At 47.2% G+C, this 14,968-nt stretch overlaps 1 protein-coding gene across 1 annotated transcript; it reads left to right on the top strand.

Annotated features, from left to right (window-relative positions):
* Positions 1–10,442: 10,442 nt before the first annotated feature.
* Positions 10,443–12,403, top strand: LOC117668140 (major histocompatibility complex class I-related protein 1-like). The gene is made up of 3 exons (XM_087885333.1): positions 10,443–10,746; positions 11,231–11,506; positions 12,081–12,403. Exons 1-3 carry the CDS (start codon positions 10,443–10,445, stop codon positions 12,401–12,403), a joined length of 903 nt encoding a protein of 300 aa, XP_087741459.1.
* The last annotated feature ends 2,565 nt before the right edge of the window (positions 12,404–14,968 follow it).

Here is a 14,968-nt window from a genome sequence, read left to right as displayed (position 1 = left end):
TTTTTTTTTTTTAATTTGATTTATATGCCGCCCTTCTCCGAAGACTCAGGGCGGCTTACAATGTGCTCAGGGCGGCTTACAATGTGCTCAGGGCGGCTTACAATGTGCTCAGGGCGGCTTACAATGTGCTCAGCAATGTTAGCATCCATAGTCCATGAGAGGTCCTCTGAGATATAAATGGCCAGAAATTTAAAACAACCCACCCTCTCCACCTCCTCGCCATTTATGTACAATGGTAGATATTCCAGACCCTCTTCTAACTAAGCTAAACCAGCTACAGGTACCTGAACATACTTGTAAGTGGATCATAAGCTTCCTAACAGACAGGAAGCAGCAGGTGAAGCTAAGCAGAACCACATCAGATACCTGTAAAATTAGCCCAGGGCCCCCTCCAAGGATGTCGGCTCTCTCCACTTCCCTTCTTTCTCTATGCCAATGACTGCATCTCAAAACGATCCAGCTGGTAACCTACTGAAGATTGCAGATGATACAAGAGTGATCGGTCTCATTCGAGACAACGATGAATCCGCATACAGACGGGAGGTTGAACAACTAGCCTGGTGGTGGGACTGGAACAATCTGGAACTGAACACACTCAAAACCCTAGAATTGGTGGTGGATCTTAGGAGAAACCTTCCCATACTTCCACCTCTTACAATACTAGACAACACTAATATGGAATAATATGGAATAATGTGGAATAATATAGTAGTATATGGTAGTACAGTGGTTTAAAGCACCCTGTTATTAACACAGCTGCCTGCAATTACTGCAGGTTCGAATCTCACCAGGCTCAAGGTTGACTCAGCCTTCCATCCTTTCTAAGGTAGGTAAAATGAGGACCCAGATTGTGGGGGCAATAAGCTGACTTTGTATAAAATATACAAAAGTATGAAGGCTGTTGCTTAATGGTGGTAGATCTTAGGAGAAACCTTCCCATACTTCCACCTCTTACAATACTAGACAACACTAATATGGAATAATATGGAATAATGTGGAATAATATAGTAGTATATGGTAGTACAGTGGTTTAAAGCACCCTGTTATTAACACAGCTGCCTGCAATTACTGCAGGTTCGAATCTCACCAGGCTCAAGGTTGACTCAGCCTTCCATCCTTTCTAAGGTAGGTAAAATGAGGACCCAGATTGTGGGGGCAATAAGCTGACTTTGTATAAAATATACAAAAGTATGAAGGCTGTTGCTTAATGGTGGTAGATCTTAGGAGAAACCGTCCCATACTTCCACCTCTTACAATACCAGACAACACTAATATGGAATAATATGGAATAACGTGGAATAATATAGTAGTATATGGTAGTACAGTGGTTTAAAGCACCCTGTTATTAACACAGCTGCCTGCAATTACTGCAGGTTCGAATCTCACCAGGCTCAAGGTTGACTCAGCCTTCCATCCTTTCTAAGGTAGGTTAAATGAGGACCCAGATTGTGGGGGCAATAAGCTGACTTTGTATAAAATATACAAAAGTATGAAGGCTGTTGCTTAATGGTGGTAGATCTTAGGAGAAACCTTCCCATACTTCCACCTCTTACAATACTAGACAACACTAATATGGAATAATATGGAATAACGTGGAATAATATAGAATAATATGAAAAAGGTGCAAGTATGTGACCTACTTTATAAATGTGCATATTTGTAAGAAGCACCATTGTGAGCAGGATGTCACACAGGCATAACGGCAGGAAACTTGGCAGGAAACTTAGATGGGTTTGTACGGCACCTGTTACACGGGGCACCGGATATTTAGCTTCTATAATATAGCAACAAGGGGAAGGGGGGGCAGCTGAGATGAGGGGGCTGTCAGAACTGTAACCAGGAGGGAGAGAGTGATGCCCATTCATGACAATGGCTGCAACCTCCACCCCCCTCTGAGCTCCACTGAAGTCCTTGCCTAATTCAAAATCTTCGGGTCCGCGAAGGGAGATTAAAATCAGCGCTGCCCCTTGGCTGCTTTCCGGAGTCCTGGAGGAAGAGAGGGGGGGGTGTCCTATCCAGATGTTGCCCACCACACGCAACGATCCTCTAAAATTCTCCCCAGCCAAGTTCATCATCCAAACGATCTTGGACATCCTGGTTGTGTGAACGCAGCCTCCGGGACTCGCCGACCTCCTCCCGCCTCTCTTCCCCCCCGCCCCCGCCACAAGCTGGCTATTTCTTCTTGCGAAGCCCCTCCAAGAGACCCTCGTCCCAAAGACGCTTCTGGAGATCTTTTGGCAGGATCTGGTTCTATCTTCCAGGTGCTGTTTCCCTTCTCAATTTCTCTGAGAACTCCGGAGATCCCACCCATAATTCTAGAAGAAAATAAGAATTTTTCATTGGGTCTTCAGAGATAGCAGAAGTCCCTGTTTCTTTGCAGCATAATCACTTTTTCCCTCTTATTATTGAAATCTTCTCTTCTCCTGATCTGGTTTTTTCCCCTTCAGTGGCTTCTGTTCTTGCCTTTTCTCCTCTCCTTTCCTAAGCTGCCCCCTCTCGGCTGAGTTCTTTTATTGCCCTGAAGCCACAATCTCTCCTGGGACTGAGAGAGGCTCGCCCTGGCCACCACCACCCCTTCCCCACAAGGCCTTCAGGGAGGGAGGGATTCACCATGAAGTCTAGCGGCTTCTCCCTGACTTAAATTGCAGAAAGGGACACCCAGGTATGCATGGGCAGGGTGGGGGAAGAGAAGGAGAATTGTTAGTGTGCATGTAAAGTCCTTTGTGCAGGCCTGTTAAGCACACTCTGCTAATCATCTCATGCTGGGTTATTCCATCTCATGCAGGGAAGTGAAAGTCAGAGAGGAAGTGTGCATGTAAAGTACTGTGTGCAGGCGTGTCAGGCAAAATCTGTTAGTCATGCCACGCTGGATTGTTCCTTATTAGGCAGGCGCCAGATTTGAAAAGCCTTGATGGTACAGTGGTTTAATGCACCCTGTTATTAACACAGCTGCCTGCAATTTACTGCTGGTTCGAATCTCTCCAAGGCTCAAGGTTGACTCAGCCTTCCATCCTTTCTAAGGTAGGTAAAATGAGGACCCAGTTTGTGGGGGCAATAAGCTGACTTTGTATAAATATACAAAAGTATGAAGGCTATTGCTTAACGCATTGTAAGCCGCCCTGAGTCTCCGGAGAAGGGCGGCATATAAATCAAAAATTTAAAAAAAAAAAAAAGAGAGAGAGAGAGAGAGAAACTGGAAAACAGGATGTTGGACCTGAAGAGCCCCCTGAAGTGCTGGTTGTGCCTGGGGCTGCCCCTGGACACTGTCTAGAGCGGTGCTTCTGAACCTTGACATATTTCAGCCCCGTAGACCACAACTCCCAGAATGCCCCACCGAGAAAGACTTGTCCCCTGTCCAGCGGTGAAATCCCAAATTTTTTTACTACTGGTTCTGTGAGAGTGGTTTGGTGGGCGTGGCAGGGGAAGGATGCTACAAAATAGAGCCCTGGTAGCGCAGCAGACTAAAGCACTGTTATTAACATCAGCTGCCTGTAATTACTGCAAGTTCAAATCTCACCAGGCTCGAGGTTGACTCAGCCTCCCATCCTTTCCAAGGTAGGTAAAATGAGGACCCAGATTGTGGGGGCAATAAGCTGACTTTGTATAAAATATACAAAAGTATGAAGGCTATTGCTTAACGCATTGTAAGCCGCCCTGAGTCTCCGGAGAAGGGCGGCATATAAATCAATTTTTTTTAAAAAAAATCTCCATTCTCTCCCCACTCTGGGGCCAGCCAGAGGTGGTATTTGTTGGTTCTCCAAATTGCTCAAAAGTTGCACTGCCGGTTCTCCGGAGCCTGTCAGAACCTGCTGGATTTCACCCCTGTCCCTGTCTCTTCTGGAAACACTCTGGTGAAATGGCAGCTGTGCAAACCAGCAAGTGTGGAAAGAGAGGAATTCTTACACGGAAGCCAGCGAGTCCTGAATGAAACATCAAAGAAAGCAACTGCCTTTTCTTAGGGCCTGATCCCCCCCCTCCCAAACACTCTTACCCACACACACCCCAGTCACCCCCTTGCAACCATCAGGTCCTCCAGCTACTTCAGACTATAAAAAAGCATTTCTTCTGATTCTCCATCCCCCACAACAATCCTGTGAGGTAGGCAGAGGTGAGAGATACTCTTCCTGGGCTGAGGGTGGGCTTCCTACCTCCAGGGGAGAAACCGACAGCATTGAGCAGTGGTGAAATCCATTTTTTTTACTACCGGTTCTGTGGGCGTGGCTTGGTGGGCGTGGTGTTGCTTGGACGGCATGGTGTTGCTTGGTGGGCATGGCAGGGGAAGGATACTGCAAAATCTCCATTCCCATCCCACTCCTGGGGGAAGAATATTGCAAAATCTCCATTCCCACCCACTCTGGGGCCAGCCAGAGGTGGCATTTGCCGGTTCTCTGAACTGCTCAAAATTTCCGCTACCGGTTCTCCAGAACCTGTCAGAACCTACTGGATTTCACCCCTGCCGTTGAGGCTCCCGGGGCGGCAACCAGGCGGATGCTCTGTGGTTCCCGGTTCTTGCCCTGCAACGGCGGCATCTGCATGGAAACGGAGGCTGTGGAGGGATGGAGAAACCTCTGCGCCTGGCAAGGAGGGAAACAGCGCCCGGCTGGGCCTCGGAGTTGCGGGGAGGCTCCAAGCAGAGATGGAGGAGGCCGGAGAGAGCAAGTGAGGGCGGCCGGAGAGCCTGCGGGGAGTCCGGGTCCCTCTCAGGCCTTCAGGCTTTGGCCGCACCCGGCGGGAGTGGGAGTGACGGGACGGGATCTCTTCCCTCACCTATCCCCCTTGAAAAGAGTCTTTAAAAGGTAAAGGTTCCCCTCGCACATATGTGTTAGTCGTTCCCGACTCTAGGGGGCGGCTTTCGAACGGCTAGGTTGGCAGAAGCTGGGACAAGTAACGGGAGCTCACTAGGGATTTGAACTGCTGACCTTTCAATCAACAAGCTCGGGACATCTTAGCCACTGAGCCACCGTGTCCCTTTGAAAAAATCCTACGTCAGGACAAATGGATCGATCCCTTTTTTTAACAGGAGAGAGTTTGGAAGGTCAAATTGGTTGGGTAAATAGAGCAGGAAGGAGTTCGTAAATTGTGAAGCTGTTTTGCAAAAAAAGGGGGGGGCTTTTATTGTTGAAAGATATTCCTCAGTATTAAATTGGGGTACCTATGTGGTGTCTGTTTTTTTTCTTTTTATACACATTTTTTTTTAAAAAAATTGATTTATATGCCGCCCTTCTCCGGAGACTCAGGGCGGCTTACAATGCGTTAAGCAATAGCCTTCATACTTTTGTCTATTTATACAAAGTCAGCTTATTGCCCCCACAATCTGGGTCCTCATTTCACCTACCTTAGAAAGGATGGAAGGCTGAGTCAACCTTGAGCCTGGTGAGATTCGAACTTACTTTAATTGCAGACAGCTGGTGTTAAATTACAGTGCTTAGTCTGTTGAGCTATCCAGGCTCTGTTTTTGTTTGGTTTTCTTGTTTCCTTTTGGGTTTAGTATTTTAACTTTCGCTATAAAATATAATTATTGGGGGGAATGTCTGAATATATCAATAAATCTTTTATTAGCACCAAAGGGACTCAATATTTTTGCTGCTTTTCCCACAGTGTGGGGGGGGGAGGCTGCCCAGGTGCCAATATTTTTTTTTTCTTTCCAAGAAGTTGGAGAGGGATCCGATTCTACCTGAGCGTTTCTCTTCCTCCAGGATGTCTCAACCTTCAAGCAGGAGACAAGCCCGATCTGGTTTAGATTCCAGGCCCAGGCGATGCCAGTCAGGTGCTGCGTGGCCTGGGCACACCGAGGCTGAAGTGCACCCTCAGTCCTAGAAGCTCATTTCTCAGCTCAGCCTACCTCACAGGGTTCTTGTGTGGAGAAACGGAAAGAAATGCTTTTTTAAAATACAGTTTTTTATTTTATTTTTTTATTTTTCAACATATAAACATTTTATCTTTCCTTAAACAGTGTGTCGTCTGGGTACAAATATCTCTTTCGACATTTACAACATCATTCACATTAATATTAAATCTCTAATCTTAAAAATTGCAACATATTAAGCAATGGAACATTATTAACCTATTATTCATTTTCTTTTCTTTTCTTTTTTTTTTTAATTTGATTTATATGCCGCCCTTCTCCAGAGACTCAGGGCGGCTTACAATGCGCTAAGCAATAGCCTTCATCCTTTTGTATATTTATACAAAGTCAGCTTATTGCCCCCACAACTGGGTCCTCAATTTACCTACCTTAGAAAGGATGGAAGGCTGAGTCAACCTTGAGCCTTGGCGAGATTCGAACCTGCAGTAATTGCAGGCAGCTGGTCTTAATAACCAGCTTAATAACAGGGTGCCTTAGACCACTGTACTACCAAGGCTCTTTCTTCTTAAAACATCTTCTAAGAAAAACACAATACTAACATTAATCATAATTTTCTTCCTCATCATAATACTAACAATTATCATCTTGTTTATACCTCTATCTTAACATATTTTCTACTCTTCTTTAGTCTTCTTCCCTCGTTTCCAATTTCCCTTGTTTTCTCTAACCATTGATAAAATACTTCCTGTATCTTATAATATTCAGTTTGTTCTTTCTCTTTAATTACTAATGTTAATCTATTCATTTCTGATGAAATATGAAATGGATGTTATAATACAATTTATGGAAATGATTTTAATGGGATGAAAATGCCATTGTTAAATGAATGACAAATGAGAATAATGATATAAAGATATATGTTAGATTGATAATACGAGAAATTAGAGAATTCGTAGTGATGAATATGAGATGAAGCACAAAAGATTTGTAACCGACCGACGCACTACTTGTAATTGGAATGGATGATGGATGTTTTTATATTTTGTTTAAAAATAAAAAATTTACTTCAAAAAAAAAATCTATTCATTTCTGCACATTCTAATATTTTCCTAATCTCATCAATAGGAATCTCTTCACTCTTCCAATGTTGTGCAAATACAATTCTAGCTGCAGTTAATACATGGATAATTAAATATTCTGAAGGGAAACAATAATAAGGATATAATAAATAATGCTAGGATATGATATAGTGGTATACTAGATTCTGTAACCATTAGGTTCTTGTAATACACATATGCCTTTGTATTTGTATCACATATATTATGCCTTTATATTTGTATCTCCTGTAACAAACATATTCTGTTATTAGGCCTGTAATGTATCTGGTATTTGTCAAACATATGTCCCTGCCATTTGACCTGAACCCATATCAATCTTCTCCCTGTTTTTTTCTTGTGCCATCTAAGAGCATGGTACTATCTCAGTCTTAATTTATGTTGATCTGGATAGACTCCTACTTTCCAGGGTCAGGGGGCCTAAGTGGCCAATTGAGTAAACAAAGAAATGCTTAAAATGACTAATTGGGAAGTTTCTATTCCCCCTTGCAGGGCAACAAGGAATGCCCGGGCCTGGATTGGGAGGCCAGAGTTGGGTACTAAGCTGACATCTCTGAGGGTATAAAAGGACGCCATACCTTCCCCAAGGTGTGGCTATCTCCTCGCATGCATTGTATCTGTATGTTCTGGATATAGTTCCACCCAGTATTTTGTTTTTGGCCATAAATAAAATCTGCTTTTTTTGCAAGCCTCGTCTTGAGTCTCTCTCTCTCTGGCATTCTGGTGACTCAAGTGTATTTTGGGACCTTACAATACCTTCTCTTTATTATAAGTTTCAGGTAAAATCCCCAGCAAAAATATTTCTGGCTTTAACTCAATGCATTGTTTTATCATGCTCTCCAACCGTGTCTTTTTGTCCAGTATTTTTTTTGCTTCTGCACACGTCCACCACATATGATAGTAAGATCCAGGTATCTGGTGGCACTTCCAACATTTAGCTGACTTACCTTTAAACATCTTTGCCAGTCTCGCCGGTGCCAGGTGCCATCCATCTGTAAAACATCTACAAATTCTCTTTATATGGAGTTGACATTGTTAATTTATAATTCCTTTCCCACAGTTTCTGCCATTTATCTCATTCTATTGTACGGCCCAAATTTTTTGCCCATGTTATCATTGTCTCTTTTGCTTGTTCCTCTTCCAACTTTATACCCAAGTATACCCAAGTAATAAGTAACTATACAATTTCGTGTGCAATCTTTCTTCTGCTCCTGTTAATATTTATCTAATTCTGTTAATTCTTTAAAAAAAACCATATAGTTGAGCATCTTTGTCATATCTAGACTGTATCTACACTTGTACCATGTTATATTGATCCCTTGCTCACACATTCCTGGTTGCAAGTGAGAAGCGCACCTGGCTGGAGGGCGATGCGGCAGCCACGGGCGCCCCTCTGGCTCCTGGGAGCGGTGCTGGGGGCCTCCTTGCGGGGCGGCTGCTGCGGTGAGTGCCTGGAGGGACTTGCGACCCGAGGGGAGGAAGCAGAAGGGGAGGGGGGCTGTGACCTGGGCTGGATCTCTCCCCCTCTAAGTTCCTTTCCTGGCCTTCCTTCCCTTTCGTGTTTCGTTAGGTCTCATATAAATAAAACCTTTTGGTATTTCATTGGTAATCCTGGTGGCAGCCTCGTGGTGCAGTGGACTAAATTACTGTTAAAGTAGTATTTAGCTGTCAGCTGCCTGCAATTACTGCGAGTTCAAATCTCACCAGGCTCAAGGTTGACTCAGCCTTCCATCCTTCCGAGGTAGGTAAAATGAGGACCCGGTTTGTGGGGGCAATAAGCTGACTTTGTATAAAAAAAGAACACCGCTTAGCGGGGGGCAAAAGCCCTACTAAGCAGGTATGTACAAAAGTATGAAGGCTATTGCTTAAAAGCATTGTAAGCCGCCCTGAGTCTGCGGAGAAGGGCGGCATATAAATCAAACTAATAAATAAATCCACTCCCATTTGTATTTAGGAGAAAATAGTGGAATAGAGAGCGAAAGGCTATTTGGGCAGCGAAATCCCAGCCCAGGTTTGAGTTATGGATTATCCTGGGACTGGTCTGTTTTAGATGTTGGGAGGGGAGAGCAGGGACAGTAGATGACAATAGGAAAAGAAGAGGTTGCATCAGGAGAGTTGGAGGACAGAAGGGGCTTTTCAGGAGGGAAAAATGCATCAGGACTTTCCTGGAGGGACAAAAGGGGCGGGGCTTTCCTTGGCATACCTGGCTGCAGGTGGAGAGGGGCGCGGGGCTGGAGGGCGATGGGAAAAGAAGAGGTTGCATCAGGAGAGTTGGGGGACAGACCGGAGGGGCGAAGAAAAGGAGGGGCTCTTTGTAGCAGAGTTTGCAGCTTTGTTTTATTATTGTATAATTTTCCCAGCATGGAAGGGGAAATGGGACGTTTAGACACGTCCCTTGGCCGCCAGCCACCCGCCTCAGCCCATTTACAGCCAGCTTTCCTCCTCCGCTGGCCCTTTCACGGCCAATGGCCCCCTGGCCCTCTGTCCCTGCCCATTCACCCAGACACCGGGCCTTTGGCTGCAAGGGGCAAATAGCCCCCAGCCAATCACGAGCAAGGCAGCACGGCTTCCGCAGCAGAGGTGGTGCGCCACTTCTGGCGTTGCGGGGGGGCTGGGTGTGTGTGGGGGGCATCAGGAGAACAGAGGTGACATGGCTGTGATGGGAGGAGGGCAGCCAAACTGCCTTTTAAGCGTCAGGCCGGAGTGGCAATGGTGCCCCCCATCCTCCTCAACCCATTTTCTCCCACCTCTTGCCTCTCCTGGTCTGGCAAAGGGGCGGGGCTCCCTTCCATGGAGCCCACACTGATAGTAGAGTCGCCTGGGAAGGGCTGGAGAGTGGGGGAGGTGCTGGGCTGCCTCTCTGGAGAGCAACCAGGTCTCTAACTCTAACAAGGAAGCTGAGGTCAGTCCTCCAGTGTGGCAGTCTCACTCCCCGTGTGGTTGGGGAGGGAGATTCCCGTCTGAGTCAGGTGCACAAGCAGCTGGCTGGGAATCTTGGGGGGGCCAGAGAAGCTGGGGGGGTAGCTATTGCTACCACCAATAGCCTCCCACTGACCAGTACGCTCCCATAACAAGGTCAACTGGCAGCCCCCAGGGGGAGAGCCTTCTCTGTGGGGGCACCTAGTATCTGGAACAAGCTCCCCCCGGAGATACGGAGGATCCCGGATCTGCGCACCTTCCGTCACGCGCTCAAGACTTTCTTATTTCATCAAGATGGCCTCCCCTTTTTAAATGGAAATTTTAAATTTGGTTTTAAATTATTGGGGTTTTAAATTTATTCAGCCAAATTATTTAATTTGTTTTATCTTATTTTAAATTTTGTATTTATATGTTTTATTCTATGGCTGTTCACTGCCCTGAGTCCTTCGGGAGTAGGGCGGTATATAAATTCAATAAAATAAATAAAATAAAAAATACTCTAACCACATGTGGGTCTGCCCAGATGTTTGTAAGGTCAGCCAAGGGATGCTGGGGCTTCTTTAGAAAGAGGGCAGCTGGGTGACAATAAAATGTCAGAGGCGATGGAGCTGCAGTCTATCTCCATCCCATCATTTTCCCTTCTTCCTCCTCCCTCTCCAGGCTCCTCCTTACACTCCCTGTCCTACTTCTACCTGAAACTGCCAGAGCCCAGCCAGGGGCTTCCTCAGTTCTTCATTAAGAGCTACCTGGATGACCAGCCCATCGCTCGCTTTGACAGCCTCACCAAGAAGATGGAGCCTCTAGTGCCCTGGATGGAGGAGGCAGAGGACGAGACCTTTCTGGCCCCTGAGCAGGTCTTCAGAGCTGACCTGGAGAAGGTATCAAAACTGGACCACCAGGCTGAAGGTGAGCAGAGCCAGTGACATCCTTGACCTCCAATGGTTGCAGGGGATGTAATTGTGAGATTTTTTTTCATGAAAAGGAAAGACACCCCCCCCCAACACCAACATCCTCAATTGAAGGTTGAAGGTTGACTCAGCCTTCCATCCTTTCTAAGGTAGGTAAATTGAGGACCCAGTTTGTGGGGGCAATAAGCTGACTTTGTATAAAATATACAAAAGGATGAAGGCTATTGCTTAGCGCATTGTAAGCCGCCCTGAGTCCCTGGAGAAGGGCGGCATATAAATCAAATTTAAAAAAAAATTATCTCCCTCACCTAGAAATTCTACGTAGCTTGACGCCAGCCAAACACAGTTAATTGAAGTAAAAGACATTTCTCCCTGGGTGATAAAGGGGGGAAGGAGAAATTGCGTATTTCTCCACAAGTGGGAAGACGGGTAGAATTCTGGACCCTTTTCATTTACACCAACATCCTCTGAGTCTCTTTCAGGGCTTCACACCTGGCAGGTGATTTTGGGCTGTGAGCTCAAGGAAGACAGGAGCAAAGGAGGATTTTTACACTACGGCTACAAAGGAATGGACTTCATCAGCTTTGATAAGGGAACTGTCAGATGGGTGACAGCTCAGCCCCAGGCCCAGAAGGTCAAGGAGAAGTGGGAGGAGGATCCAGGATGGTCTAAGAGAAACAAAGTCTACCTGGAGGAGACCTGCATTGAGGGGCTGCAGAGATACCTCTCCTACAAGAACAAAACTCTGCAGAAGATCGGTGAGTGGCAAAAGGGGGTCTCCACTGAGCATGTTTCTGTAGACTCCCCCTCCTCATATTGTTTCTATCCTAAACAGCCAAGCCACCTTTTCAAATATTTGCAGAAAAGTATCCCATACAACATTACAGAAGGAAAATATCCTTCAGTGCCCCCCAAAGTAAGTACTTTAAAAAAAAAAAAGAAACTGAGGAAGAAATTCGTGCTGAAGGTCTCCTTCTATTTCCCTGGGAAAGTCTTGCAGAGCAGAAGAAACGGATGTCCTGTGTTTGGGTGGGAAGGAAATGATCGGTCTGTCCCAGATTTCCACCTGAACAACTGTAACAAATTCAATTTGGGGGCTTCAATTTGAATCAGTCCACTAAATTGAGGGTTGCGTAGGCCAATGTGAGAATTCTACGTATCCCTTTCAAAAATAAATCTAAAGAGCTTCAATCCCCCATTTGTGAGGCTCCCACAGGATGAGGCAAGGAGAGGGAGCAGTGGGAGAGGATGGCCAGATGAGGTCTTGCTATTTCAATCACCTGGCCAGAAACTCTCAAAATCCCAGGAACTTTGGCGTTGCTGTTTCTGCAGAGCCTCCAGTGGGGAAGGTGACTTGTAAGGTGGTGGATGACAGCCTGGAGGTCCTCATCTGCCAGGCCTTTGGCTTCTACCCCAAGGAGATCCAGGCCACCTGGACGAAAGACGGAGAGGTCTGCCAGTATGAGACCCTCCATAGGAACGTGGCCCCCAATTCAGACGGGACCTATTATGTCTGGATCAGCATTGAGATCGACCCCAAGGAGAGGGACCATTTTCAGTGCCACTTGGAGCACGAAGGCTTGCAGGAGCCCCTAGTCTTGGCGTGGAAGGAGGAAACAGGTGAGAGACTGAGAGATTGTGACATGCAGAAGTAGATTTTCCACCAATGTTTGAAATGGTGTTGGGAGGAACCATCTCATGTCTTCAGGTGGAGAGCAAGAAATATAATCCTACATTTAGTGATACCAGACAAGAGATTTCTGTCAGGGGACTTGAAAGTGGTAACCTAACAGCAAAAGTATGAAGAAATGACACATGGTAATATATGATGATATTATACATGATTGGTTGTGGCTCTTCCTGCTGCCCTTCAAGGCTGCTAGCTCCGCCCTCTTCAGCCTTGGAGGGGAGGGGCTTCCTTCAGGTGGGGGCACTTCCTGGAGGCCAGTAAAGGTTGCTCAGCATCTCCACTTCAGAGAACTCAGCATCCGTCTAATTGGAACCATGTTTCTCCTCCTTCAGCTACATGGTGGAGGATTCATTGGGGGGTTGTGGCTGCCTCAATCTCAGTAGTTGGGATTTTCTTCCTGATAGGTAAGTGAAACAAACAGTCACTGATCCCCACCCCTGGGGGTCTTTCTCTTTGACTGAGCTGGTGTGGATGGGAAGAGAGCCTCCCTAAGAGTTGCAGCCAGGACCTCCAGGAGACCCTTCCCCACAAACAGCATTTTGAACATGGGTCAGAAAGGAAGAAGAAGAAACTATGCAGCCATTTTTCCACTTCCTGTAAATCTCAATGCGTTCCCCACATTCCTCTTGTCTGGGAAGGAGCCTCATTGGCCTCAGTGGACTCACTTCAGAGGAGGAAATATCAGCAGCTCAGGAGTCTAGGAAAAGTCCCTTCAATGATTTGGGAAGTACTAGAAAACCCATAATCCTGTCCCTCAAGAAGATTTTTTTTGCCATGTCACCTGGCAAAGGGAAGCTCTCTGATGGAAGGGGAGGTCATGGAGGGAGGGGCCCCATAGCCTCTGCCCAGAGGTGAAATGCTACCAGTTTGCTCCGGTTTGGGAGAAACCGGTAGTGATAAAAACTACCGATTCGGTTGAACTGGTAGTTTAAAAAGTTACCGGTTTGGGCGAACTGGTAGTTACCTACGGTAGTTTTAAAAAGCTACTTGTTCTTCCAAACCAGTATTTCCGATGATCAGCTGTGCCACAGGGTTTAGCTTTGCTAGAAAGCAGGAAATCCAGCTTTGCTTGCTAGCGAAGCTAAATCGTGCGGCACAGCTGATCCCGCCTTCGCTGTTCTACTTACCTTCCCCAGCCCCCTTTTAGTGCATACTGTGCATGCACAAGCACACAACGCACACTTGCCGCATATTGCGATTGCGTGCCCCGGCCCCCTTAGCTCTTCCCGTTCCCCAGGCTGCTTAGAGTCTCAGCGCCCGAGTCTCCGGCTGATGTTATGTAATGCCAGGTCCGTGGTAAATAAAGCCCCCCTCATTTGTGATCTTATTCAGGAGGGGGGAGCGGACCTGGCAGGTATCACGGAGACCTGGTTGGGCCATGAGGGGGGAGTTCCCCTCGTGGAGATGTGCCCACCAGGCTTCCGGGCATTTCATCAGCCGAGAGCTCAGGGCAGGGGCGGGGGGGTGGCGGTCATTCTAAAAGAAGGTCTTGATCCGAGGGAGACCACTGTACCTCAGATAGCCGGATGTGAGTCCCTTTTTGTGAAGTGGGGTCGCGGGGTGCAGATGGGTCTGTTGATCACGTACCTGGCTCCCTGCCACGTGGCAACGACCCTGCCCGAGCTCCTCAATGTTATAGCCGAGGTGGCGGCTGATACCCCCAGACTTGTGGTCATGGGGGATTTCAACCTGCCATCCATCGGTGAAACATCTGAGGTAGCTCAGGAGTTCATGGCTTCCATGACGGCCATGGACCTGACCCAAGTAATTCACGGCCCTACTCATATGGGGGGACACACTCTGGACCTAGTTTTTATCTCTGGTCAGTGGTTGAGTGGCCTCGATATAGGGGATGTAGATATCGAACCCTTGTCATGGTCTGACCACTCGCTCCTTCGACTTGACTTTCTGACCGCCGTACCCCGTCGCAGGGAGGCGGAACCGACCAGGTGGTTCCGCCCCAGGCGCCTGATGGACCCTGATAGGTTCCAGATGGAGCTTGGGCCATTTCCTGAGACTCTAGCTCATGACTCGGCTGATGACCTGGTGGCCGCCTGGGATAGGGCGGCTGCCGGGGCTTTGGACCGGGTCGTGCCTTTGCGGCCTCTGACCCGGCACCGAACTCACCTAGCTCCTTGGTTTTCCGAGGAGCTGAGGGAGATGAAGCGCCGGAAAAGACGCCTAGAGAGCAGTTGGAGGGCCAGTCGTTCCGAGTCTGACTTGACACTGGTAAGGTCTCATATTAAGACCTACCTAGTGGCGATAAAAGCGGCGAAATCTAGCTATTTTGCCGCTCTTATCGCGTCATCAGATAACCGCCCAGCCACCCTGTTTAGGGTGACCCGCTCCCTCCTCCATCTGGGAGCGCGGGAGGACCCCTTGCAGGGCCGAGCTGAGGATTTTGTACAGTATCTGGATGATAAAATAACTCAGATTCGGGAAGACTTGGCCGCCGACTGGGTTAGTTCAGACGAGATGACTGAGGCAGGCCTTGAGAATGTTATCTGGGAGGAGTTCGATCCTGTGGCTC

The sequence above is a fragment of the Pantherophis guttatus genome, chromosome 2 (genome assembly GCF_059756535.1).
Source record: "Pantherophis guttatus breed Tessera chromosome 2, ASM5975653v1, whole genome shotgun sequence".
NCBI classification, from domain to species: domain Eukaryota; kingdom Metazoa; phylum Chordata; class Lepidosauria; order Squamata; family Colubridae; genus Pantherophis; species Pantherophis guttatus.
The sequence above is the reverse complement of the archived record's forward strand: the minus strand, read 5'-3'. Positions and strand labels throughout refer to the sequence as shown.

Bases quoted from the DNA above. Each gene is read 5' to 3' on its own strand.
- LOC117668140 (XM_087885333.1), top strand. From the start codon at position 10,443: ATGGAGCTGCAGTCTATCTCCATCCCATCATTTTCCCTTCTTCCTCCT. The intron at 10,747-11,230 runs GTGAGCAGAGCC...AGTCTCTTTCAG, and splicing joins ACTGGACCACCAGGCTGAAG to GGCTTCACACCTGGCAGGTG. The intron at 11,507-12,080 runs GTGAGTGGCAAA...CTGTTTCTGCAG, and splicing joins CAAAACTCTGCAGAAGATCG to AGCCTCCAGTGGGGAAGGTG.